General features: G+C 40.9%; 4 protein-coding genes and 2 non-coding genes across 6 annotated transcripts; 1 reads left to right on the top strand and 5 right to left on the bottom strand.

The window, feature by feature from the left end:
* Nucleotides 1-8,297: 8,297 nt before the first annotated feature.
* LOC124173550 lies at nucleotides 8,298-8,416 on the bottom strand. The gene has a single exon (XR_006868610.1). It is a non-coding gene; the product is annotated as a 5S ribosomal RNA (ribosomal RNA).
* A 9,779-nt stretch (nucleotides 8,417-18,195) lies between these two features.
* On the bottom strand, nucleotides 18,196-18,314 carry LOC124173548. The gene has a single exon (XR_006868608.1). It is a non-coding gene; the product is annotated as a 5S ribosomal RNA (ribosomal RNA).
* A 901-nt stretch (nucleotides 18,315-19,215) lies between these two features.
* Nucleotides 19,216-19,647, bottom strand: LOC124173544 (histone H2B). The gene has a single exon (XM_046552979.1). It carries the CDS (start codon nucleotides 19,625-19,627, stop codon nucleotides 19,256-19,258), a length of 372 nt encoding a protein of 123 aa, XP_046408935.1. The 5' UTR covers nucleotides 19,628-19,647; the 3' UTR covers nucleotides 19,216-19,255.
* A 115-nt stretch (nucleotides 19,648-19,762) lies between these two features.
* Nucleotides 19,763-20,271, top strand: LOC124173541 (histone H2A). The gene has a single exon (XM_046552977.1). It carries the CDS (start codon nucleotides 19,844-19,846, stop codon nucleotides 20,216-20,218), a length of 375 nt encoding a protein of 124 aa, XP_046408933.1. The 5' UTR covers nucleotides 19,763-19,843; the 3' UTR covers nucleotides 20,219-20,271.
* An 842-nt stretch (nucleotides 20,272-21,113) lies between these two features.
* On the bottom strand, nucleotides 21,114-21,525 carry LOC124173547 (histone H4). Its single transcript, XM_046552983.1, has one exon. It carries the CDS (start codon nucleotides 21,501-21,503, stop codon nucleotides 21,192-21,194), a length of 312 nt encoding a protein of 103 aa, XP_046408939.1. The 5' UTR covers nucleotides 21,504-21,525; the 3' UTR covers nucleotides 21,114-21,191.
* Nucleotides 21,526-22,929: 1,404 nt separating this feature from the next.
* On the bottom strand, nucleotides 22,930-23,725 carry LOC124173540 (late histone H1-like). The gene has a single exon (XM_046552976.1). It carries the CDS (start codon nucleotides 23,721-23,723, stop codon nucleotides 23,001-23,003), a length of 723 nt encoding a protein of 240 aa, XP_046408932.1. The 5' UTR covers nucleotides 23,724-23,725; the 3' UTR covers nucleotides 22,930-23,000.
* Nucleotides 23,726-23,745: the final 20 nt, after the last annotated feature.

Here is a 23,745-nt window from a genome sequence, read left to right as displayed (position 1 = left end):
ATTGAAAATTCAGTCTTCGCTTACTTTCAACCCAAAAAATGGCGTATTTTGAAAGTATTCATTCAGAGACTATGATACTCCTCAATAATGTTTGTTTTCACTTTAAGAACGTTTTAAAACGTCTCCCATCAAAATCCCTCGGTAATTATGGTTTTTATAAATAATATTGAGTTTGACCCTAGGAATTTCATGTCGACAGCCAGGGAGTGTAACATATTAATTAAACCATTAATTCAATCGCACTGACACTCTTCACCGACAATTGCCTTATTTCTCCTATTGTTCTAAAACTTGTCCCACCAGAATCCGCTGGTTTTCACTGTTTATAGGACATAATGTTGTTATTCAATATTTAGCCTCTGCAATATTTCAGTCACTTCAACCGGAATATTTTTTAAACTAATTATTCTAACGCTACGAAACTCGACACTAACGTATGTTTTACTATTGTTAACGTTTTAAAACGCATCCCGTCGAAATCCCTCGGTAATTATGGTTTTTATGAATAATTTTGAGTATGACACATTTAATGTCATTTTGTCATATACACATTGTAACATATTAATTCAACCATTAATTCAATCGCACTGACACTCGTCACCGACAATTGCCTTATTTCTCCTATTGTTTTAAAACTTGTCCCACCAAAATCCGCTGGTTTTCACTGTTTATAGGACATAATGTTGTTATTCAATATTTAGCCTCTGCAATATTTCAGTCACTTCAACCGGAATATTTTTTAAACTAATTACTCTAACGCTACGAAACTCGACACTAACGTATGTTTTACTATTGTTAACGTTTTAAAACGCATCCCGTCAAAATCCCTCGGTAATTATGGTTTTTATGAATAATTTTGAGTATGACACATTTAATGTCATTTTGTCATACACACATTGTAACATATTAATTCAACCATTAATTCAATCGCACTGACACTCGTCACCGACAATTGCCTTATTTCTCCTATTGTTTTAAAACTTGTCCCACCAAAATCCGCTGGTTTTCACTGTTTATAGGACATAATGTTGTTATTCAATATTTAGCCTCTGCAATATTTCAGTCACTTCAACCGGAATATTTTTTAAACTAATTATTCTAACGCTACGAAACTCGACTCTAACGTATGTTTCACTATTGATAACGTTTTAAAACGTATCCCGTCAAAATCCCTCGGTAATTATGGTTTTTATGAATAATTTTGAGTATGACACATTTAATGTCATTATGTCATACACACATTGTAACATATTAATTCAACCATTAATTCAATCGCACTGACACTCGTCACCGACAATTGCCTTATTTCTCCTATTGTTTTAAAACTTGTCCCACCGAAATCCGCTGGTTTTTACTGTCTATAGGACATAATGTTGTTTTTCAATATTTAGCCTCTGCAATATTTCAGTCACTTCAACCGGAATATTTTTTAAACTAATTACTCTAACGCTACGAAACTCGACACTAACGTATGTTTTACTATTGTTAACGTTTTAAAACGCATCCCGTCGAAATCCCTCGGTTATTATGGTTTTTATGAATAATTTTGAGTATGACACATTTAATGTCATTTTGTCATACACACATTGTAACATATTAATTCAACCATTAATTCAATCGCACTGACACTCGTCACCGACAATTGCCTTATTTCTCCTATTGTTTTAAAACTTGTCCCACCAAAATCCGCTGGTTTTCACTGTTTATAGGACATAATGTTGTCTTTGAATATTTAGCCTCTGCAATATTTCAGTCACTTCAACCGGAATATTTTTTAAACTAATTATTCTAACGCTACGAAACTCGACTCTAACGTATGTTTTACTATTGATAACGTTTTAAAACGTATCCCGTCGAAATCCCACGGTAATTATGGTTTTTATGAATAATTTTGAGTATGACACATTTAATGTCATTATGTCATACACACATTGTAACATATTAATTCAACCATTAATTCAATCGCACTGACACTCTTCACCGACAATTGCCTTATTTCTCCTATTGTTCTAAAACTTGTCCCACCAGAATCCGCTGGTTTTCACTGTTTATAGGACATAATGTTGTTATTCAATATTTAGCCTCTGCAATATTTCAGTCACTTCAACCGGAATATTTTTTAAACTAATTATTCTAACGCTACGAAACTCGACTCTAACGTATGTTTTACTATTGATAACGTTTTAAAACGTATCCCGTCCAAATCCCTCGGTAATTATGGTTTTTATGAATAATTTTGAGTATGACACATTTAATGTCATTTTGTCATACACACATTGTAACATATTAATTCAACCATTAATTCAATCGCACTGACACTCGTCACCGACAATTGCCTTATTTCTCCTATTGTTTTAAAACTTGTCCCACCAAAATCCGCTGGTTTTCACTGTTTATAGGACATAATGTTGTCTTTGAATATTTAGCCTCTGCAATATTTCAGTCACTTCAACTGGAATATTTTTTAAACTAATTATTCTAACGCTACGAAACTCGACACTAACGTATGTTTTATTATTGTTAACGTTTTAAAACGCATCCCGTCAAAATCTCTCGGTAATTATGGTTTTTATGAATAATTTTGAGTGTGACACATTTAATGTCATTTTGTCATTCACACATTGTAACATATTAATTAAACCATTGACTCAATCGCACTGACACTCGTCACCAACAATTGCCTTATTTCTCCTATTGTTTTAAAACTTGTCCTACCAAAATCCGCTGGTTTTCACTGTTTAGAGGACATAATGTTGTTATTCAATATTTAGCCTCTGCAATTTTTCAGGCACTTCTACTGGAATATTTTTTAAACTAATTATTCTAACGATACGAAACTCGACACTAACGTATGTTTTATTATTGTTAACGTTTTAAAACGCATCCCGTCAAAATCTCTCGGTAATTATGGTTTTTATGAATAATTTTGAGTGTGACACATTTAATGTCATTTTGTCATTCGCACATTGTAACATATTAATTAAACCATTGACTCAATCGCACTGACACTCGTCACCAACAATTGCCTTATTTCTCCTATTGTTTTAAAACTTGTCCTACCAAAATCCGCTGGTTTTCACTGTTTATAGGACATAATGTTGTTATTCAATATTTAGCCTCTGCAATTTTTCAGGCACTTCTACTGGAATATTTTTTAAACTAATTATTCTAACGATACGAAACTCGACACTAACGTATGTTTTATTATTGTTAACGTTTTAAAACGCATCCCGTCAAAATCTCTCGGTAATTATGGTTTTTATGAATAATTTTGAGTGTGACACATTTAATGTCATTTTGTCATTCGCACATTGTAACATATTAATTAAACCATTGACTCAATCGCACTGACACTCGTCACCAACAATTGCCTTATTTCTCCTATTGTTTTAAAACTTGTCCTACCAAAATCCGCTGGTTTTCACTGTTTATAGGACATAATGTTGTTATTCAATATTTAGCCTCTGCAATTTTTCAGGCACTTCTACTGGAATATTTTTTAAACTAATTATTCTAACGATACGAAACTCGACACTAACGTATGTTTTACTATTGTTAACGTTTTAAAACGCATCCCGTCAAAATCCCTCGGTAATTATGGTTTTTATGAATAATTTTGAGTATGACACATTTTATGTCATTTTGTCATTCACACATTGTAACATATTAATTAAACCATTGATTCAATCGCACTGACACTCGTCACCTACAATTGCCTTATTTCTCCTATCGTTTTAAAACCTGTCCCATCAAAATCCGATGCTTCTAACGGTTTATGAGATATAATGTTTATATTGGAAATTCATACCTTGCAATAGATCAGGCACTTGAAATGGGATATTTTTGAAATTACTAACTCTAGGGCTATGAAAATCTACACTTATGAATGCTTCAATATTATCTACGATTATAAACGTCTCCCAACATAATCCCTCGGTAATTAAGATTTTTATAAATAATTTTGTGTATGGCAATTGAAATTGCATTTTGTCAGCTCCTGGGCTTCACATATTTTTATAGCTATTAAATCCGTCGCACTGAAATTCGTCACGAATAATTGCCTTCATTTTCCTGTCGTTTTAAAAGTAGCCCCATCGAAATCCGCTGGTTTTTACGGTTTATAGGACATAATGTTGTTATTCAATATTTAGCCTCTGCAATATTTCAGTCACTTCAACCGGAATATTTTTTAAACTAATTATTCTAACGCTACGAAACTCGACTCTAACGTATGTTTCACTATTGATAACGTTTTAAAACGTATCCCGTCAAAATCCCTCGGTAATTATGGTTTTTATGAATAATTTTGAGTATGACACATTTAATGTCATTATGTCATACACACATTGTAACATATTAATTCAACCATTAATTCAATCGCACTGACACTCGTCACCGACAATTGCCTTATTTCTCCTATTGTTTTAAAACTTGTCCCACCGAAATCCGCTGGTTTTTACTGTCTATAGGACATAATGTTGTTTTTCAATATTTAGCCTCTGCAATATTTCAGTCACTTCAACCGGAATATTTTTTAAACTAATTACTCTAACGCTACGAAACTCGACACTAACGTATGTTTTACTATTGTTAACGTTTTAAAACGCATCCCGTCGAAATCCCTCGGTTATTATGGATTTTATGAATAATTTTGAGTATGACACATTTAATGTCATTTTGTCATACACACATTGTAACATATTAATTCAACCATTAATTCAATCGCACTGACACTCGTCACCGACAATTGCCTTATTTCTCCTATTGTTTTAAAACTTGTCCCACCGAAATCCGCTGGTTTTTACTGTCTATAGGACATAATGTTGTTTTTCAATATTTAGCCTCTGCAATATTTCAGTCACTTCAACCGGAATATTTTTTAAACTAATTACTCTAACGCTACGAAACTCGACACTAACGTATGTTTTACTATTGTTAACGTTTTAAAACGCATCCCGTCGAAATCCCTCGGTTATTATGGATTTTATGAATAATTTTGAGTATGACACATTTAATGTCATTTTGTCATACACACATTGTAACATATTAATTCAACCATTAATTCAATCGCACTGACACTCGTCACCGACAATTGCCTTATTTCTCCTATTGTTTTAAAACTTGTCCCACCAAAATCCGCTGGTTTTTACTGTCTATAGGACATAATGTTGTTTTTCAATATTTAGCCTCTGCAATATTTCAGTCACTTCAACCGGAATATTTTTTAAACTAATTACTCTAACGCTACGAAACTCGACACTAACGTATGTTTTACTATTGTTAACGTTTTAAAACGCATCCCGTCGAAATCCCTCGGTTATTATGGTTTTTATGAATAATTTTGAGTATGACACATTTAATGTCATTTTGTCATACACACATTGTAACATATTAATTCAACCATTAATTCAATCGCACTGACACTCGTCACCGACAATTGCCTTATTTCTCCTATTGTTTTAAAACTTGTCCTACCAAAATCCGCTGGTTTTCACTGTTTAGAGGACATAATGTTGTTATTCAATATTTAGCCTCTGCAATTTTTCAGGCACTTCTACTGGAATATTTTTTAAACTAATTATTCTAACGATACGAAACTCGACACTAACGTATGTTTTATTATTGTTAACGTTTTAAAACGCATCCCGTCAAAATCTCTCGGTAATTATGGTTTTTATGAATAATTTTGAGTGTGACACATTTAATGTCATTTTGTCATTCACACATTGTAACATATTAATTAAACCATTGATTCAATCGCACTGACACTCGTCACCTACAATTGCCTTATTTCTCCTATCGTTTTAAAACCTGTCCCATCAAAATCCGATGCTTCTAACGGTTTATGAGATATAATGTTTATATTGGAAATTCATACCTTGCAATAGATCAGGCACTTGAAATGGGATATTTTTGAAATTACTAACTCTAGGGCTATGAAAATCTACACTTATGAATGCTTCAATATTATCTACGATTATAAACGTCTCCCAACATAATCCCTCGGTAATTAAGATTTTTATAAATAATTTTGTGTATGGCAATTGAAATTGCATTTTGTCAGCTCCTGGGCTTCACATATTTTTATAGCTATTAAATCCGTCGCACTGAAATTCGTCACGAATAATTGCCTTCATTTTCCTGTCGTTTTAAAAGTAGCCCCATCGAAATCCGCTGGTTTTTACGGTTTATAGGACATAATGTTGATATTGAAAGTTGAGGTTTAGCAAACGGTCAGGCACAAAATAGGATATTATTGATACTATTAACTCTAAGGCTATGATACTCCACACTAACGTATGTTTTAATTTTAAGAACGTTTTAAAACGTCTCCCGTCAAAATCCCTCGGTAATTATGGTTTTGATGAATAATTTTGAATATCACAATTGGAATTTCGTTTACTCAGCCACACAAATGTCTGCCGTTCCCTTATCAAAACTATGTTTTTTCACGGATTAACACCAGTTCACTTTTAAAATGAAGGAAGAGTTAATGCACGTATTCCTGACGAGTTTCATTGCACGACTCATTACAATTTCATTTATATCACATATTATGTAATCTCCAAGCCCTGATGCCACAACTGCACATATCAACATTCCCCCAATCATCATTCCATTCCCAAACTATCCCCATGGACTAACGCTTCCATTGATACACTTCCTAAAACGCATACTCCAGTCAAGTTTTACAATTTCCGAACATCAAATACCAATGTTATTCTGCATAATGCCCCGACAATTAAGACTTGTTTTCAAATTGCAAACTTCACCTATCATGATATCTCTCCTTGGGTATCGATTTCCATCACATAACTTTTCAAATGCTAAGAAAGGTAAACCACTTATTCCTGATCAGTTTAATTGCATAAAACAAACTAATTTCCATAATGACACAGTTTGTGTACTCTCGAAGCGTTGACAACATAACAGCTCATTCCAACATTTAACCATGAAAATTATATTTCCCTAACGACGCCCAGCCTTTAACTAATAACATGATCAGTAATTTATCGAAAGAATTAATGTATGAATTCACTGCATTACGGCCCACATTTCCCTATCATTTGCCTTTCTTATCAGCAAACTGCTACACATCGGCCAACTTCAGCCTGAACAAACAAATGATGTATTGGTTGTATTTGCAATGCAACGACATAATTACCACATTCACATGAAAGTATGCACTTCCAATATCTTCGCGTTAACACATTTTCTCACTCACACGCAATAACGGATTTTTTTTCCGAATTTTTCCTCTGTCGCCTTCCAACACTTCACTTTGCGCCGCCTTTCTTCTACCATACATTTCACAAACACGGGGACAACATCGACACGGGGACTTCACTTGCACATTAGGGAACACTTGTCACAGTGTTTGCGACGAGTACCACTTCCAAATTGCGTTTTAATACCTAAAATTTTTACTCAAATTCCGTGAGGTTCTTGCGTGATGCAAGAATCCTAGCCGATAGTTCCGCAACTGCCACTAGGGCGCACCACCTCCCGAGACACGGTTCCGTGAAACGGCAGGCGATGAGTCCAGCATACGACACAATGTATTATACCATCCGAGAATGCCACGTTTAACCAAGAAATGTAACTAATTCCACGTCAATGAGTGCTGCGCTGTCATTACCCGTACGCCTGTGTTGTTGATTCTCGTCTTGCCTCGTTGCCAAGGTAATGGCGTATTGTTGATCGAGCATCGAAATTTCGTGCTTTCGCGAAAACGTACCGTGGGATGGTTAGGGAGATGTACCGTTGAACATCGATGGTATGATAACAATCTTCAAACCTTATCTTTTCTGAAAATGACCGTTATTAATTACTTGGGTAGTTTAAACTATTTTTAATAATTCAATGAAAAACCCTCTGCACGCCATCTCCCAATGGACACCGGGAAGCGGAAGCCGATTTCCATGCCTTTAGAGTATGTAATCCCGCTGTGATAACCGAGGATCGAAGGAAAGTGTCGCGTGGCATGCAAATTAAAATTATTCCCAAACCTATTTCTCTCATTCACCACATATCGGAATCAACGAAACTCTCGCATTAGGGAATAAATTCCGAGGAAGTGATTGCAGTAATGACTGAAAATGGATTTTTCCCAAAGCCTTTCCTCTCCAACGCTACATTAATGTCACTCTTGAAACACGCGAATAAAATATGTAGAAAATATTTCACATAGTGACGTTTCTTTCTCAAAAGAAATTTTCGCGGCATATTCCGGCTCTGCATTGCTCGCGGTAGGTGATTGAAAATATTTTTTTAAACAAGTTCAAGAATAAAAGTAATGCCAACAGCACCCGGTATTCCCAGGCGGTCACCCGTCCAAGTACTATCCGGGCCCTACGTAGTTTAACTTCGGTGATCGAACGAGAACCGGTGAATTGTACGTGGTGTGGCCGTTGGCGAGTACATGACCGAATCCTCAAAAAGTTATCATGACTTGAGAATCGAAGGAAGATCTGGTTTCTTCGCGGTTGTATCTGCTTTTGTTTCTGTTGAATAGTTACCATTTCCAGACAACAGTCCCTTGATGCTTAAGCAATTCTCAATTCCGTTATATCTTTTGGTGCATCTTTGAAAATGTGTTTATGAAAAATGTCTTTCGTAACGGTGTGCTTGTTGGTGTAATGGCGATTCGTTTCAGCTTTAATCCATTGGTAAATGTCGCCTGTTGTTGTTTCGACTGTTTAATGATCGATGTAACGCAAGGGATGCATTTACTTCTTCAAAGAAATTTTCTGGCAAAAGATGATTATGTAATGCGTAACGAGGGAATTAATTTGAGAAAGATAATTCTTGTCGTTCCAATTTCTTCATCTAAATTTTCCGGACTTGACGGTGTTATGCTCTTTGTTGGTTAAGCAATGTGTAAAAAATCGTTTTCACCATTCTTGGAACAAAATGTTTTTCCCTACATTCATACATTTTTCTTTATGTCATTTATCTATCTCCCAATGCCAACACACTGCCACGGAGACAGGAATTCGTGGTTATACTCCGAGTTATATTACGGATTGGAAATTGTTATCCTTCCTCGCTTATCGTGCTTCACTCTTTTTCCCAATTGCGATTATGAGGTGGCATTACTGCCCCTGTGATGCTAACCGATTTCGTAACATTTACGTGGAGGAATGACGAACGATAGTGCGCCCCTTCAAAAACTCTGTCCGTTGGCAGGGAGCCGACCTCGATTCAAAGTTCTCCCCTACCGACAGTTGCTTACGTCACACGCTGCCGCTTCTCGGTCGGGGAGACGTACCTTCCCCCACCACCATTTCCGACCGTGGGAACAAGAGTCCCCTTCATGTTCCCATACAGGCGGGCGACTGGCATTTGCTTTCGTGAAACGTATGCCCGACGGAAATATTTCCAACCCTAAAATTTCACCTGCGCTATGGAAATACTTCATTGGACGTGAACACCGATCATTGATTGATAAATTCCTCGACATGACTATTGCGTGAAAGTAATGAAAGTGTACTGTTGACGAAGGAACGGTATACATTGAGCGTTTTTTTTTTTCAAGTATTACACGTTATCTCGAAGCCTTGCAAAACCCTACTTCCATTAATGGCAGTCGATTACCTTTCCACATTTTTAATGGTGCTATGCCATGAAAGTATGTGTTGCTGTCATTGGAGTGATTATCCTCGCGTGCAAGTCTTTCCATACGGCAGGTATTGAATGATGCCATGAATAGAAAACACTTACTCGCTTTTTACGTCGACGGGAAACAAACGAAGGAGGCCATTGCGTCTTTTGAAAAATTCGCCCGTTGGAACTTCTTTTTTTCTTCCCGGCGTCCCCTGCCCCACTCGCTGCGTTTAGGTTCGTGGTGGGGGAACCCGTCCCCCACCACCCGGATCCAAGCGTGGGAACTACCCCACACACGGGTTCCCAGGAAAGTTGTCTTCGTTGACCCAAGAATTTCCCCACCCCCGGATTCTTTCCACGTGGCGGTACTTCGCACGAAGAGAGAGTGCGTTACAAAAAATTTGTGGACGAATAAAACTTTGAAACGGTATGGAGGGAAATGTTTATAACTGACTGCACGAAATGGATTACGTCGCACTGGTTTTTTCTGAAACAGTCTTCATTAATGAATTAGAGAATGAGGGATACAAATACATCTTCCACTAAGGACGCTGAATAATCTGATTCGCCAAGTAATACTTTCCAACTGCAACGAAAGAAAATGCTCGTGACGAGGGAGCATAATTTTAGACGATTCCGGCATTTAACGCGACTCCGGTGTATATGGAAAAGGTGTTTGCGATATTCCGTGTCCACCACGGCTAAAAATTTATTTCAAAGTCACGGGGGACTGCATTGGGAATGATGCATCACATTTTAGAATTTTCTTTCATTCCCGTGATTTAATGAAGGGGAAAATAGGCGCTCTGGGATTTTCTCACCCGCGCGGTTACCCGAAGGAATGTTTCTTATTTCAGTAGCCGCCTTTCCGTCGGCCGATGTGCGCAGAGAAAGAGTCTGTGAATCGCCGGGAGAAGCACGCCGCACCATCTAGCGGCGGCGGCGGAACCATACTCGGACAGTTCGCAGCCAAGTGCGAAATAGGCGACCAGCTAGTTATTAGTTAATTTATGGTATATTAATACGAGACTTAGTCATTCACTAGTAACCGAAGAAGGGGAGAATATCAATAACATTCTCGCTTTTTCTGCATTTCCCTTGCAAACCATTCCTAATTAACATGCTGAAGTAACACAATGGCAAGAATGGTTTCCAATGCAGTGCACGAAAAAAAATTGTGTTAGAATTATGGAGTTATGACTAAATTTATCAAAGTTTTCGGTTCACGAGGGACATCAAAATATTCGGTAGAAATCAGCAAACGATTTGGATAAAGTGTATGAAATTGGATTGCTATTTGTCAACTTACAGGCCACAGAATTTTTTTTCCCGTGTCTTATATGTCTTCGGGAGGCAATTTATATTAAGCAGACAACATTCCCCTATTATTCATGGTTAAATAAAAAACACAGTACTATTCCACAACCTTATATTTTTGCAGTCTACTAGTTTCAACGTTACAACGTCATTATCAAGACTAACTGTTAACTAATGTTAGTCTTGATAATGACGTTGTAACGTTGAAACTAGTAGACTGCAAAAATATAAGGTTGTGGAATAGAACTGTGTTTTTTATTTAACCATGAATATCTCATCGTTCCACCAAGTAACGCCTAAATCTGTTGATTATATTCCCCTATTAATAAAAATTAGCAGTAGTTGCAAGAAGTGGCATTTTTGATAAGCGAATTCCATGATTTTCCACCGTTGGTTGCTATGTTACGTCGCACGTAACGTTGAAAGAATTAGCGATGCAAAGTTTCCATTATTTGCTGTACTCGCGTTACGTCTTGCATTGAAATGTTTATGTGTAGCAAACAGCCAACAGGAAACCAAATAACTTCGTTACTAAGGGTAACTATATCGTTCAGCGCTCAAGCGAAACTGCTCAATGTCACGAAAAGCTTTCCAAATAATTGAGTTATGCTTTGAAAATCATTGTGGAAGAGACGAGTGTGTTCATTAACATATACTCAAGGCAGAAGGCACGGAAATTTATTGCTACGGATGAAGTCGTTCCGTGCGTTTTAATACAGTGTAGAGAAATGTGGATTGCCTACTCATAACATATTAATTAATCGGTTCTCTCCCTTTACTGACTAAATGTACGGCTATACTCCGAAACTCTGCGAACTTTTCTCGTGTACTGCGAATATGTACAACTATGGGAGTTCGGTTTAAGGATAAGTCGTTGACACTGGCAGACAGTGACGATATCACTTATTGAGAAGAGGAAGGATATTTGACGTATGTAGGGTGCAATCGAGGAAGGAAAGTAGACCTGGCTAATCACGAGAAATAATTTATTCGGATAAGGAAATTCTTCGATCGCTCGCGAAATAATGTAATTTCCGCTTCACTCCAATGGCTGGAGAACGATTGTCATTAACCGTGGCATGCGAAAATGTAGTAAGAACTTACGGTACCGTTAGGGAATATGTAAAATTGAATCGTGGACAACTGCGAGCAGCAACTCGGACACGAAACATTTTCAGAGTAGGAAGGAACGGTAACTAACAATTAAATCGCTCACTGCATTCGTCGCGGAATCAATATGCTAATGAAATGGTCCGGCATTCACGGCTTATGAATGAATCACTTCTAATCACCTAAGGTATAACCGAGCCGAGTTCTTTCCCCGCTTATCCGTGTTATCGCGTTTTCTCTTTCCGTACTGCGATCGTGAACCCACTCTTGTCATAAGGACACTGCGCGATGTGTCATCGAGAGCACACACAATGCCATGCGATGGTAAAGTTCCTCGTCTCGCGACGAGCACCTACGGCCGAGATGTTCTCTGCCTCGCGGCCCCCTGCCCTACACCCGCGATGCCGAGAATCGTCAGCCGCACGGAGTGTATTCCTGCCTTGAGTCGAAGCGGTCCACTCCCTTCGAACGCCGAAATGAAATTCAAATCGCGGGCGGAGGAAAGACACCGCTTGACAGTCGTCACTTCACTGGCAGATGATCATTTACGAGGCGGTCGTGTTCCGATCATGTACATTTAAACGATACTGTGTTTGATGAATGGATTATTTACAGATATTCCGTGCTTCGCGTCGTTGGAATACAGTGTGGTGTTTCATTGTTGTAAATGACAACATTTGTTTTCCGCATTTCACGACAATTGACCGCGGATGAGTCGATAAATCATTCATCATGGCTAGCGTTCACATATTTGCGCCGAGTCGCAATCCGGGAAAGAAATCCCACCGAGAGACGATATTTCAAATTCCGCTCTGGACGTCCACGGCGAGCGACTGCGAAAAGGCCCCCTGCGCCATCTATTGGCGGAATCTGAATTACTACTTGATCACTCTTGCAGCGGTAGCTGTCGTGAGAAGACGACGCGAATAATTATTAACAGTTATAATTAGTCCATGTTTATCAGCGGTTACTCACATAACGCCGGTTATGTAGTGTTCTTTGTGACGCACGGCAAACGCGAGGAAATGAGTGAAAGTGTCTGTGTCGATGGATGTATAGGAAAAGTCAGTGAAATGCACGAGAATCAATAGTGTGATGAAAACAGCGATTCTGATAGCCGTGCAGGTGAATACTGTGATCCACAACCAGCGAGCCGAGTAAGTACGCTATTACTTATTTAAACACTTTTCACGCTCGTATTCGTTGACTGTGTTGTTCCTTGCGTTTCTCTTTTGTGTGGAAAAGTAAACTGTGTAGTGATTAATTCACTGTTTGACGATGATGACGGTTGATTGATCCCAACGTGTAATTGTGTATCCTAAGAAAACCGAAATTATTCGTGGCGTCCTTAATTGTTACGAGTTGAGTGAATCGCGGCTTAATTTAAAATTGTTTGCCTTTCTTTGTTCCAAGAAGTTGATGGTTTTCCCTTGCACTTTGTATCTTAGGCACTGTGCACTGTTTGAAATGTTGACGAAAGAGTGGAAGGAAGAATATTTTTCGCTAATGTTTTCCTTAGCAACGGATTGCTGGTTTCACATTAGTGAATACGGAATAATTAAATGGAAGTGTTTAGCGTGTTATATCGTCGTCCTTAAATTTGCATGAGTGAAGTGATGGTAATTGGCAGATCTTGATTAGTAATACGTGTCAATGCTAAGTCTAGTAAGTGCAATGAAAGAACAATTAACGATGTTGACGATTACACGTCCCATTCCTACCGTCAGGCGTCTTTGGTTATTCTTAACGTTCCTTTCGTGGGAATGTAATTCCTTTTGTGCTATTTCATTTTCTCTTGGCAGCGGAATAACGTAAATAATTAGGGCAGGGATATTATAACGTAAATAATTTGGGCAGTTTTATGGTAAGCTGTGATAACTTAACATGTGATTTTAAAAGCGAACTGTTAGCATAACGGAGCCCAAGGAATGTTATCGGACGTAGTAGAGGAATTACTTTTCAAACGTCAAAGGCAAACTCACAAACATTTCCCAGATTGTACTGCCTCTTTCAGTAATTCCTGATTGCTACATCATTTTCTTCGCCATACGAATGTTAACAGTGACGTCCGTACTTGATATATTGGTTTAAAATCGCTTGGAAATCGTCGAAAACCACGTAAGACTCTGCATCATGAGGTACGTTTTGGTGGATATTTTGAGGTACAAGAGTACTCTATATTCCAATTATGCAAATGTTCACCACATTGCGCTTGAATCTTGGCTTAATTTACGATATTATATGCGACTTTAAGGCGGGGATTTGGTCGTTCGATGTGCCATTGTTGCGGAGAACATTAATAGTTCACGACAATTGACAATCGATGGTTCATTAGGTATGGCAAGGATTCGCATATTGCCGCTGCGTTGCGAATAATTATCCCAATTGCTTTCCCACGCGCGATTCCTAATTCCCAACAGCGATGCGCGCAGTGGACTGCTGGAGGTTCCCCCCGCACCATCTAGCGGCCGAATCTGTATTACCACTCGATCGCTCTTGCTGCGGCAGCTGTAGTGAGAAGACGTCGCGAGTAACTAATATCAGTGATAATTGTATAATGTTTATCAGCTGTAACTGACATAACGCCGGTTCTGTAGTGTTCTTTGTGACGCTTGGCAATCGTGAGGAAAGGATTGAAAGTGTCTGTGTCGCTGGATGCATAGGAAAAGTTAGTGAAATGTACGGGAATGAAGTGTGTTGACAACAGCGATTGTGATCTACAGCCGAAGAGCCGAGTAAGTACGCTGTTACTTATTTTTCCACTTTTTACATTCATAATCGTTGTCTGTGTTATTCCTTGGCTTTCTATTTTGTGTAGAAAAGTGAACTGTGATGTGATTAATACACTGTTTGACGATGATGACGGTTGATTGATCCCAGCGTTTAATTGTGCATCGTAAGAAAACATAGATTAGTCGTGGCGTCCTTAATTGTTACAAGTTGAGTGAATCGTGGCATAATTTAAAAGTGTTTGCCTTTGAATGTGCTAAGACGTTGATGGTTTTCCCTTGCACTTTGTATCTTAGGCACTGTGCACTGTTTGAAATGTTGACGAAGGAGTTGAAGGAAGAACATTTTTCGCGAATTCCTTAGCAACGGATTGTTTGGTTTCACAAAATTTATTACGGAATATTTTAATGGAAGTGTTTACGGTGTTACATCGTGGTCGTATACTCTGTATGTGTGAAGTTATGTACATTGGCAGATCCGGATTAATAATAAGTGTAATGCTATGTATTTGGACTGCTGTTATGAAAGCAGTCAGCGATGTCGAATAGTGCACACCGCATTTCCACTGTCAGCCGGCGTTGATTATTGTTAACGTGCCTTTCGTCCGAATATAATTCCTTGTGTGATATTACATAACTTCTTCGCAGTGGAACTACATAATTAATTAGGGCAACGATAACATTCCATGGTAATGCTGTGTTAAGTTGACATGTGACTTGAAAAGCGTAGTGTTAGCATCACGGAGGCCAAAAGAATTTTATCGGATATGGAAAAGGAATTAATTGTAAAACGTCAAATCACAAACGTTTCCTCAGACTCGTGAAATTGGAGACCAGCAAAACGCCATTGTCATATGATTGAATGGAAACCGTGAAATGTTGTAAGTAGCGGCACTCATACGCAAGTTTATTTGTGATTTTGCAAAATTATCTTCATCGTTGGTTATCGGAAATGTGGGAACGCATTGTGCAAAGCGTCGAAGACTATTTTAAGTCCTCGACACTCATTTTCGCACACCGCATGTGTTATGATTTTCGGGAAAAAATGTAAACTGTGCTCTTTCAATGCGTTACTGATTGTTACGAGGTAACCGTAGGGGCTCGAAATTTCAAAAGCTTTCGCCATGGGTGATAATTACTCGATGTCATTACATCAAACTTTATAATCGCTGGTCTTTCCCGGGAAAGGGAATGAGAAACGTGATTGTTGACGTGCTAATTTTCCTTAGCAACCGGGTGTTTGCTGGTTTCATTGCTGTTGTTTTCAATTGTTTGAACAAGTACTAACGCTGAAGTTGTTGCACCGATTTGCGTGTGGGAAGTGTACCACTACTAATTGCTTGCATTGAAAAATTCTTATTGTTGCGAATTAAGTATCGATAATAAGTATCGTACGTTTGCGTTTCATTGTCTTTGATAGGCCGTCGAAATTGTGCTTCGTAGGACGTCGTGCGTTTGATGAGTAACTGTTACAATAAATCTGTAATTGAATTGATGTAATGAATCGTTCACGAAACAACTCCGCGATTAATATATTTCTCGAATGCATCTGCAAGCTTTGTCCGTTTAACCGATTGCAAGCGTGCCATTACAACGTAAATGAGACAATGAAAGAAAGAAATTGCGTCCTTCATGTTCCGGGAGCACAATTTTATCCATCGCATGACACGCAAGTTCGGACGACAGCATTTTGTTTTGCTTTTCTCCAGGCTCGACACCCCCGATACCGGCTGCCTAGTCAGTGTGCGTGTCGAGACTTGCAGGAACTCAATTCGTATGGGAGTCGAAGTGGTCCGCTAGTTTTGAACGCGAAAATAAAATGCGATACGCCGAGCGACGCTCGGTGGTCGGCAGTTAATAGCATAGCCCGGATTTAATTTCCTTCAGTCAAAATTAACATTCACCAACGATGAGAAATGTTCAGGTTTACAATGATGTGTTCATAGATTGAATTTATAAGTGGTATTACGTGCGAAACGGACGCAAGCTTTGCGTCTTCGGACGAAAAGGCTATGTGCCATAGCTGTCATTAATAGTAATTGTTCGAGACAGTCAAGATCCGAGGACTCGACAGCGTATGCATTGGCATTGTTGACCTCGGTCGTAAACAATAGCCCGGGTGCGCTCTCCCTCGGGGGATCGAACGTTCAAACTTGTGTTTGCACGCGCCCGGCGAGGCAGGCACCGGACAGCGGAGTGGCCTCCCTCGCACCATCTAGCGGCAGCGTGTGTTACTTTTTGAGCACTCACGATGCAATACTAGTCCCGGGATGCGGATGACGAGATTAATTATTACATTGTTGCAAGTTTGTCAGTGACAGCTGACATTACGTCGTTTGTATCTTCCACCTTTTGACGTGTAAGAAAAGGAATGATGAATGATCAATAGCCGATCCGGTTAATGAAGGGAATCGCACGTAGCAGGGTTTTAATTATTACGCTATGAATTAATTTTCGTTTCCAGAAAATCTAAAAGGAGAATACTAATCGTTGAAAGCATTTCACAAATTGACCTTCGTTTTCTTTTTTTAAAGAATTTTTCTCGGCATTTTCTGGCAATGCATAGCTCGTGGTAGCTGAGTTAAAATATTTTTTTAAGTTTAATAGTTGCCAGTTTCCCGCAGTAGTCGGATGTGCTTTAGTGTCTCTCAATTCCGTTATTTCATGTACTCGATATTTGAAAATGTGTTTCTGAAAAATGTCTGTAGCAACGGTGTGCTTGTTACTGTAATGGCGATTTCTTTCAGCTCCCATCGCTTAGTAAATGTCGCCTGTTGTTGTGTCAACTGTTTCATGATCGAAATTATTTTGGGTATGCATTCAATTTTAAAAATGGATTCGCTGGAAATGGAGCATTATGGAATGCAGACAGGAAAAGCAGTTCTCTCAAGGAATAATTTCGAGAAGTATATTGTTCGGCGTTACATTACTGTATTTAAATTTTCCGGGCTTGACTGTTTTAAGCGCGGTTTCTCTACGAATGAAATAACGAATGTATCAACCTAGGAACAGAAATATATTATCCAAGAGTGGTGAATAAAAAAGTTATATCGATTGTTCGTGGAACAATATATTTTTCGCTGTAATCACCGACGTTTCCTTCATGAGATGTAATTTACTATACTTACGGAATTTACTCGAGCGAAATGATTTTTTTTCAGTATGTACGATGTAAGTAACTTACGTGTAGAATACGGAAGGAATGGTATGGGCCTAAGAAAAGGCATGGACTGCACAAAGGCAGCGTTCTGCGCGATAAGGAAAAGTTAACTGGGAAAACTGAAGTGGCGTGTTTCAATCCTTTCACTTGAAGGAAGTGGGAGTACTGCCATTTCACGCGAAAGAAAATGCAATGCACATCCTTCAACGCATGCATGTGGTGAATAACTTGTAATTAGTTATCATAAGGATAGGGGAAAAAAATAAAAAGTGATACCAACAGCACCCGGTGTTCCCAGGCGGTCACCCATCCAAGTACTATCCGGGCCCGACGTTGCTTAACTTCGGTGATCGGACGAGAACCGGTGTATTCAACGTGGTATGGCCGTTGGCGAAGATATGTATGGCTTTTGAAGAATGTTATACTCATTCGGTGATTAGATTCGATAGTTCACTATCTGACTTTGTAACAATTTGGAGTGAAATGTCATACAGGAATGAAATTGAGCATCAACGGCGCATAAAAAATTTCCATTTCAAAAGTATCAGTTTCGGAAATGGATCTGTAAGAGTTAGTTTTCATAAATGTTGCGGAAAGGAAGACAGCTGAAGCGCGGACCTCCCGTGACAAAGTAGAGGCTTTCGAAGATGGATTACAATGGGCTGCCAACGTGGAATATGGAGTGAACTGAAAATGATGGAATAACGGACAAACGGTTTGACGTAAGAGAAACAGTCCCACCAGTTTTCTGAGTTACAAAGTGCCTTTTGTTGTCATAACAAGGAAATAACGTTAACGATCGTCTCGTGCGGCTGCAAGTAGACAAAATTTGAACGCACTGGACGGATTGTCATGCAACGAGGAACTGTGGAGACGTTACGGAGGACTTTACATATAGCGATAGTAGAAATTCATGTACGCGATAGAGGGAAAGGAAAAACATCTGCCATGAAGATAAGGAAAGAGAAAATAATGTTGCATAAATTATTAATTTGTGGGAACATTGTATCTGTTATGCTCGTGGAAAAACGATTTTTGAACTTGAACATTTGAGAGAGCCCGGAGACACCGTCACACTTCGCTTTGACAATGCGACGCCAACAATCACCGACTGTTGGAATGAAATAACTGATGAATGATCAACAATCTGTTGCTATGGCAACCAAGGAGTAATCATAACAATTAGGACCTTCTGAGCACTGAAAATGAGATATGGACTACCGTTGTGAATTTTAAAGTGGAACTTCGTTTTTGTCGTTGAAGTAAGCAATGGAAACATCACACTGAATGATGTAGGGCCCTAAAAAGGGCCGTTGGGGCGCTACCAAGTAATTTACTTGGAGCTGGTGTACTTGGTCACAGCCTTGGTGCCCTCAGACACGGCGTGCTTGGCCAGTTCACCGGGGAGCAGGAGCCTGACGGCGGTCTGCACCTCCCTGGAGGTGATGGTGGAGCGCTTGTTGTAATGAGCGAGACGGGAAGCCTCGGCGGCGATCCTCTCGAAGATGTCGTTGACGAAGGAGTTCATGATGTTCATGGCCTTGGAGGAGATACCGGTGTCAGGGTGGACCTGCTTCAACACCTTGTAGATGTAGATTGCGTAGCTCTCCTTCCTCCTGCGCTTCTTCTTCTTGTCTCCCTTGGAGATGTTCTTCTGGGCCTTGCCGGCCTTCTTGGCAGCCTTTCCGCTAGTCTTGGGTGGCATGTTGGTACCAACGTTGCGTAGCAGCGAGAATGAAAATTTTTCGCTAGATTTTTATTATATGCCGTGAAGTCGGGACTCGCCGACACCGGATTGGTCGAGTAGACGGAGCAGTCGGCCAGCGGCAGGCCATAAAATGTATAAGCCACACAGACACCGTTGTAATCAACATTTCGTCGAGAGGTCTACACCGTACCGCCGAAAGCAACTCGATTCAACATGTCTGGACGCGGAAAAGGAGGCAAAGTCAAGGGAAAGTCCAAGTCCCGTTCCAGCAGGGCCGGACTTCAGTTCCCCGTGGGACGTATCCACCGTCTGCTCCGCAAGGGCAACTACGCCGAGCGCGTCGGTGCCGGTGCCCCCGTGTACCTCGCCGCCGTCATGGAGTACCTGGCCGCCGAAGTCCTGGAATTGGCAGGCAACGCTGCCCGTGACAACAAGAAGACGAGGATCATTCCCCGTCATCTTCAGCTGGCCATCCGCAACGACGAGGAGTTGAACAAGCTCCTGTCTGGCGTCACCATCGCCCAGGGTGGTGTCTTGCCTAACATCCAGGCCGTGCTTCTGCCCAAGAAGACCGAGAAGAAGGCTTAAGCGTTCTCTTCTTACGAAGAGAATAAAAAAATGGTCCTTTTTAGGACCGCAAACCATCTAGGTCTGTCAGTCTTACGACTATGTCAAAGAATTTGGTACTCTTCCCAAAATATGCACATAAAAAGTCTAGAAATTACTTTCTGTTTCTCAGGTGGAGAGGTCGTGGATCGAGTTGTCGAGTGGTTATAAAATTTGAAAATTATAACATAATAGAACGATAGCAAGTGTGACGAAAGCATACCAACACCGAAGAAAAAGCTCTGTGGAAAAAACAGAGTAAGAGAAACTGTGATGATGAATGAATAGTAATTAAGGGATTAGTATTATGATGGGGGAAAAACATGTTGCAATACCATAGCTTCGCCTTGTAAAAGGAACATTTGAATGGATATCCAAAAAGTCCGAATGCTATGTAGCAGTTTGAAAATATGTTGGCAGCAGTGCGTTTCTAAGCAACAGATAGGCGATGTATAACAATGTGTCATAATCACCGCATTCGGTCGAAGAATTGTTTGAAAATCGACGAAGGCGTTTGGTCGTTGCTAAGTAACACTATCAATGGACGACATTGTTAACGGCTTGTGCCGCTGTAAAATGTAAGAATAACTACCGGAAATAGAACACTTAGTGACCATTATTGTTGAAGTCGGTAATATGGGTTGGATTAAGAAATAGAAACAAATTGATCGTCCCTCAGCAGTTTACTCAATCAACTTTCAATATGAATGAAAGTATTTGGTTTACTAGCATAATAGTAACTTGTCATGTGACAATTCCATCAATTTTTTTTTTTTCTTTACTCAACCAGTACCTTAGTTCTCATGTATTATCGATGACATCACATTTCTGTGATTACGACGAGTGTAAGCAATGGCAAATAATATCCTGCATGTTCTATGGTCCTGAAAAGGACCTTTGTTATTCGATGATGCTGCAGCTGCCAGATGTAATGGGCTGCTGCCGCGATGGAAATCTAACCACCGAATCCGTACAGGGTGCGTCCCTGGCGCTTGAGGGCGTACACGACGTCCATGGCGGTCACGGTCTTCCTCTTGGCGTGTTCGGTGTAGGTGACGGCGTCACGGATCACGTTCTCAAGGAACACCTTGAGGACACCGCGGGTCTCCTCGTAGATGAGTCCGGAGATACGCTTGACACCTCCGCGGCGGGCCAGACGGCGAATGGCCGGCTTGGTGATGCCCTGGATGTTGTCGCGAAGAACCTTGCGATGACGCTTGGCGCCTCCTTTCCCCAAGCCTTTTCCTCCCTTGCCTCGTCCGGTCATGTTGCTGCTGTCTCGGTGAGAGAATCGTGCTTGCTTGACTTTCGGCTTTCCATTTTATAACGTCTTTCGACGGTCTCGCACTCTCAGCCAATCACATTTCGGCACATGTAAGAGTCTACACACTCATGCCAATATATTGGGTCGAGAAATCGGCCGCTTCAGTTACTTTCCCGACAGGAAAATGGCACGTACCAAGCAGACAGCCCGTAAGTCGACCGGAGGCAAAGCCCCCAGGAAGCAGCTGGCCACCAAGGCCGCTCGCAAGAGCGCGCCGGCCACCGGTGGAGTGAAGAAGCCCCACAGGTATCGCCCAGGTACCGTGGCCCTCCGAGAGATCAGGAGATACCAGAAGAGCACCGAGCTTCTGATCCGCAAGCTGCCCTTCCAGCGCCTGGTCCGTGAGATCGCCCAGGACTTCAAGACCGACCTCCGCTTCCAGAGCTCCGCCGTCATGGCTCTGCAGGAGGCGTCCGAGGCCTACCTCGTGGGTCTTTTCGAGGACACCAACCTGTGCGCCATCCACGCCAAGCGCGTCACCATCATGCCAAAGGACATCCAGCTGGCACGCCGTATCCGCGGAGAGCGCGCTTAGATCGCTGTCGACTTCTTGTCGCCACAAAAACAAAAGTCCTTTTCAGGACTAGACGTCATACAGACGATTGTTTCCCATTGCTTTCATCGACGAGAATGAAATAATATTTCATAAATAAAATCTGAAAGAGAATGAAAAATTAATAAAGTTGTAATTAATGATAATTATAATTAACTAATGAAAAATAGTTTAAATGAATACTGGAAGGTATGAATAAAACTAATGAAAAGATGTTTTTTTGCAGATGGAGTGCTTGGCAACCTGGCAGTTTCCTGACGGAAAATGCTATCTTTACAGAATGGCAATTTAAATTTCATAAGTAACGGAAATTACGAAGTTCTATCAGAATAACAATGTCAGGAGTACACTCAATCCTTTATCGAGTTACGACAATGTAGGAATCTCTCGAACTCAAAAAATGTCGTTAGGAGATGTTGCCATGCGCGACGATTGTTTTCCGCCAGCAGTATTGTCACGGAAAATACTAATGCAACAATGACATTCGCCAATATTTCATTGTTTTCAACAATCTACCGTCTTGGTTGCAAATATGTGATACGCAAATACTTCATTCTTTTCAGCAATCAGGCTTTCTGCTGCAGCAGACGCGTCTTTCGAAACTTAGTTTCATAGGTAAATTTTTACTGCCAAAAAATTATCTGACAACCATCAATGGAACGAGCATTCATTTGACGTCAAATTAGCTGATTTGTAGAAGGAATATTGTCCATCTACTCATTTCTTTGAAAGGGTAAGGTTTGAAACTTTATTTGGTAAGGTGGAGGAGTTTGGAATTTTGTTTTAAGCATGGAAAATAGTCATCTGTATGACTTGATGGCCCTTAAGAGGGCCTAAATTGAACTTCGCGTACATCGAAGTTCGGTGAACCTGCGAGGTTCGGTCGCTCACTTCTTCTTGGGGGCGGCGGCGGCCTTCTTTGCTGCCGCGGGCTTGGGCTTGGTGGGCGTCTTCTTGGGCTTGGGCGCCTTGGGCTTGGTGGGCGCCTTCTTCGCCTTCGATGGGGACTTTGCTGCCTTCGCCGCTGGCTTGGCTGCTGCGGGCTTCTTCTTGGGCTTGTCTGCTTTCTTTGCCTTCTTCGCAGGAGGCGCGGACTTGGAGCGCTCCTTGGGCGCGGACCGCTTGGTGGCAGCCTTCTCCTTCTTCGCGGGCTTGGGCTTCTTGGCCGCGGCGGTCTTCTTGGCTGCGGTCTTCTTCGCCTTGGCTGCAGCGGGTGCAGCCTTGTCCTTCAGCGTGGTGGAGCTCAGCTTGAAGGACCCCGACGCTCCCTTGCCCTTGGTCTGTACGAGTGTGCCGGAGGTGACGGCGGACTTGAGGTACTTCTTGATGAAGGGGGAGAGCTTCTCGGCGTCGACCTTGTAGGAGGCGGCGATGTACTTCTTGATGGCCTGGAGGGAGGAGCCGCCGCGTTCCTTGAGGCTCTTGACGGCGTTGTTGACCATCTCGGAGGTCGGTGGATGCGAGGGCTTTGCGCGGGCCTTCTTGGAGGCGGCGCCCTTGCTGGCCTTCTTGGATGCTGCGGAGGCGGCGGGCAGGGGCTTGACGGCTGCGGTGCCGGACGGCTGGGCCGCCGGGGGCGCTGCTGCGGCTGCTGCGGTAGCGTCTGCCATGGTCTCGGACGAGAGGTATGAA

This window comes from Ischnura elegans, unplaced genomic scaffold, assembly GCF_921293095.1.
Source record: "Ischnura elegans unplaced genomic scaffold, ioIscEleg1.1, whole genome shotgun sequence".
In the NCBI taxonomy this organism is placed as follows: Eukaryota; Metazoa; Arthropoda; class Insecta; order Odonata; family Coenagrionidae; genus Ischnura; species Ischnura elegans.
This window is presented reverse-complemented; position numbering and strand designations above follow the sequence as displayed.

What these genes read in the sequence shown, in the direction of transcription:
- LOC124173544 (XM_046552979.1), bottom strand. Translation starts at nt 19,627, where the DNA reads ATGCCACCCAAGACTAGCGGAAAGGCTGCCAAGAAGGCCGGCAAGGCC.
- LOC124173541 (XM_046552977.1), top strand. Translation starts at nt 19,844, where the DNA reads ATGTCTGGACGCGGAAAAGGAGGCAAAGTCAAGGGAAAGTCCAAGTCC.
- LOC124173547 (XM_046552983.1), bottom strand. Translation starts at nt 21,503, where the DNA reads ATGACCGGACGAGGCAAGGGAGGAAAAGGCTTGGGGAAAGGAGGCGCC.
- LOC124173540 (XM_046552976.1), bottom strand. Translation starts at nt 23,723, where the DNA reads ATGGCAGACGCTACCGCAGCAGCCGCAGCAGCGCCCCCGGCGGCCCAG.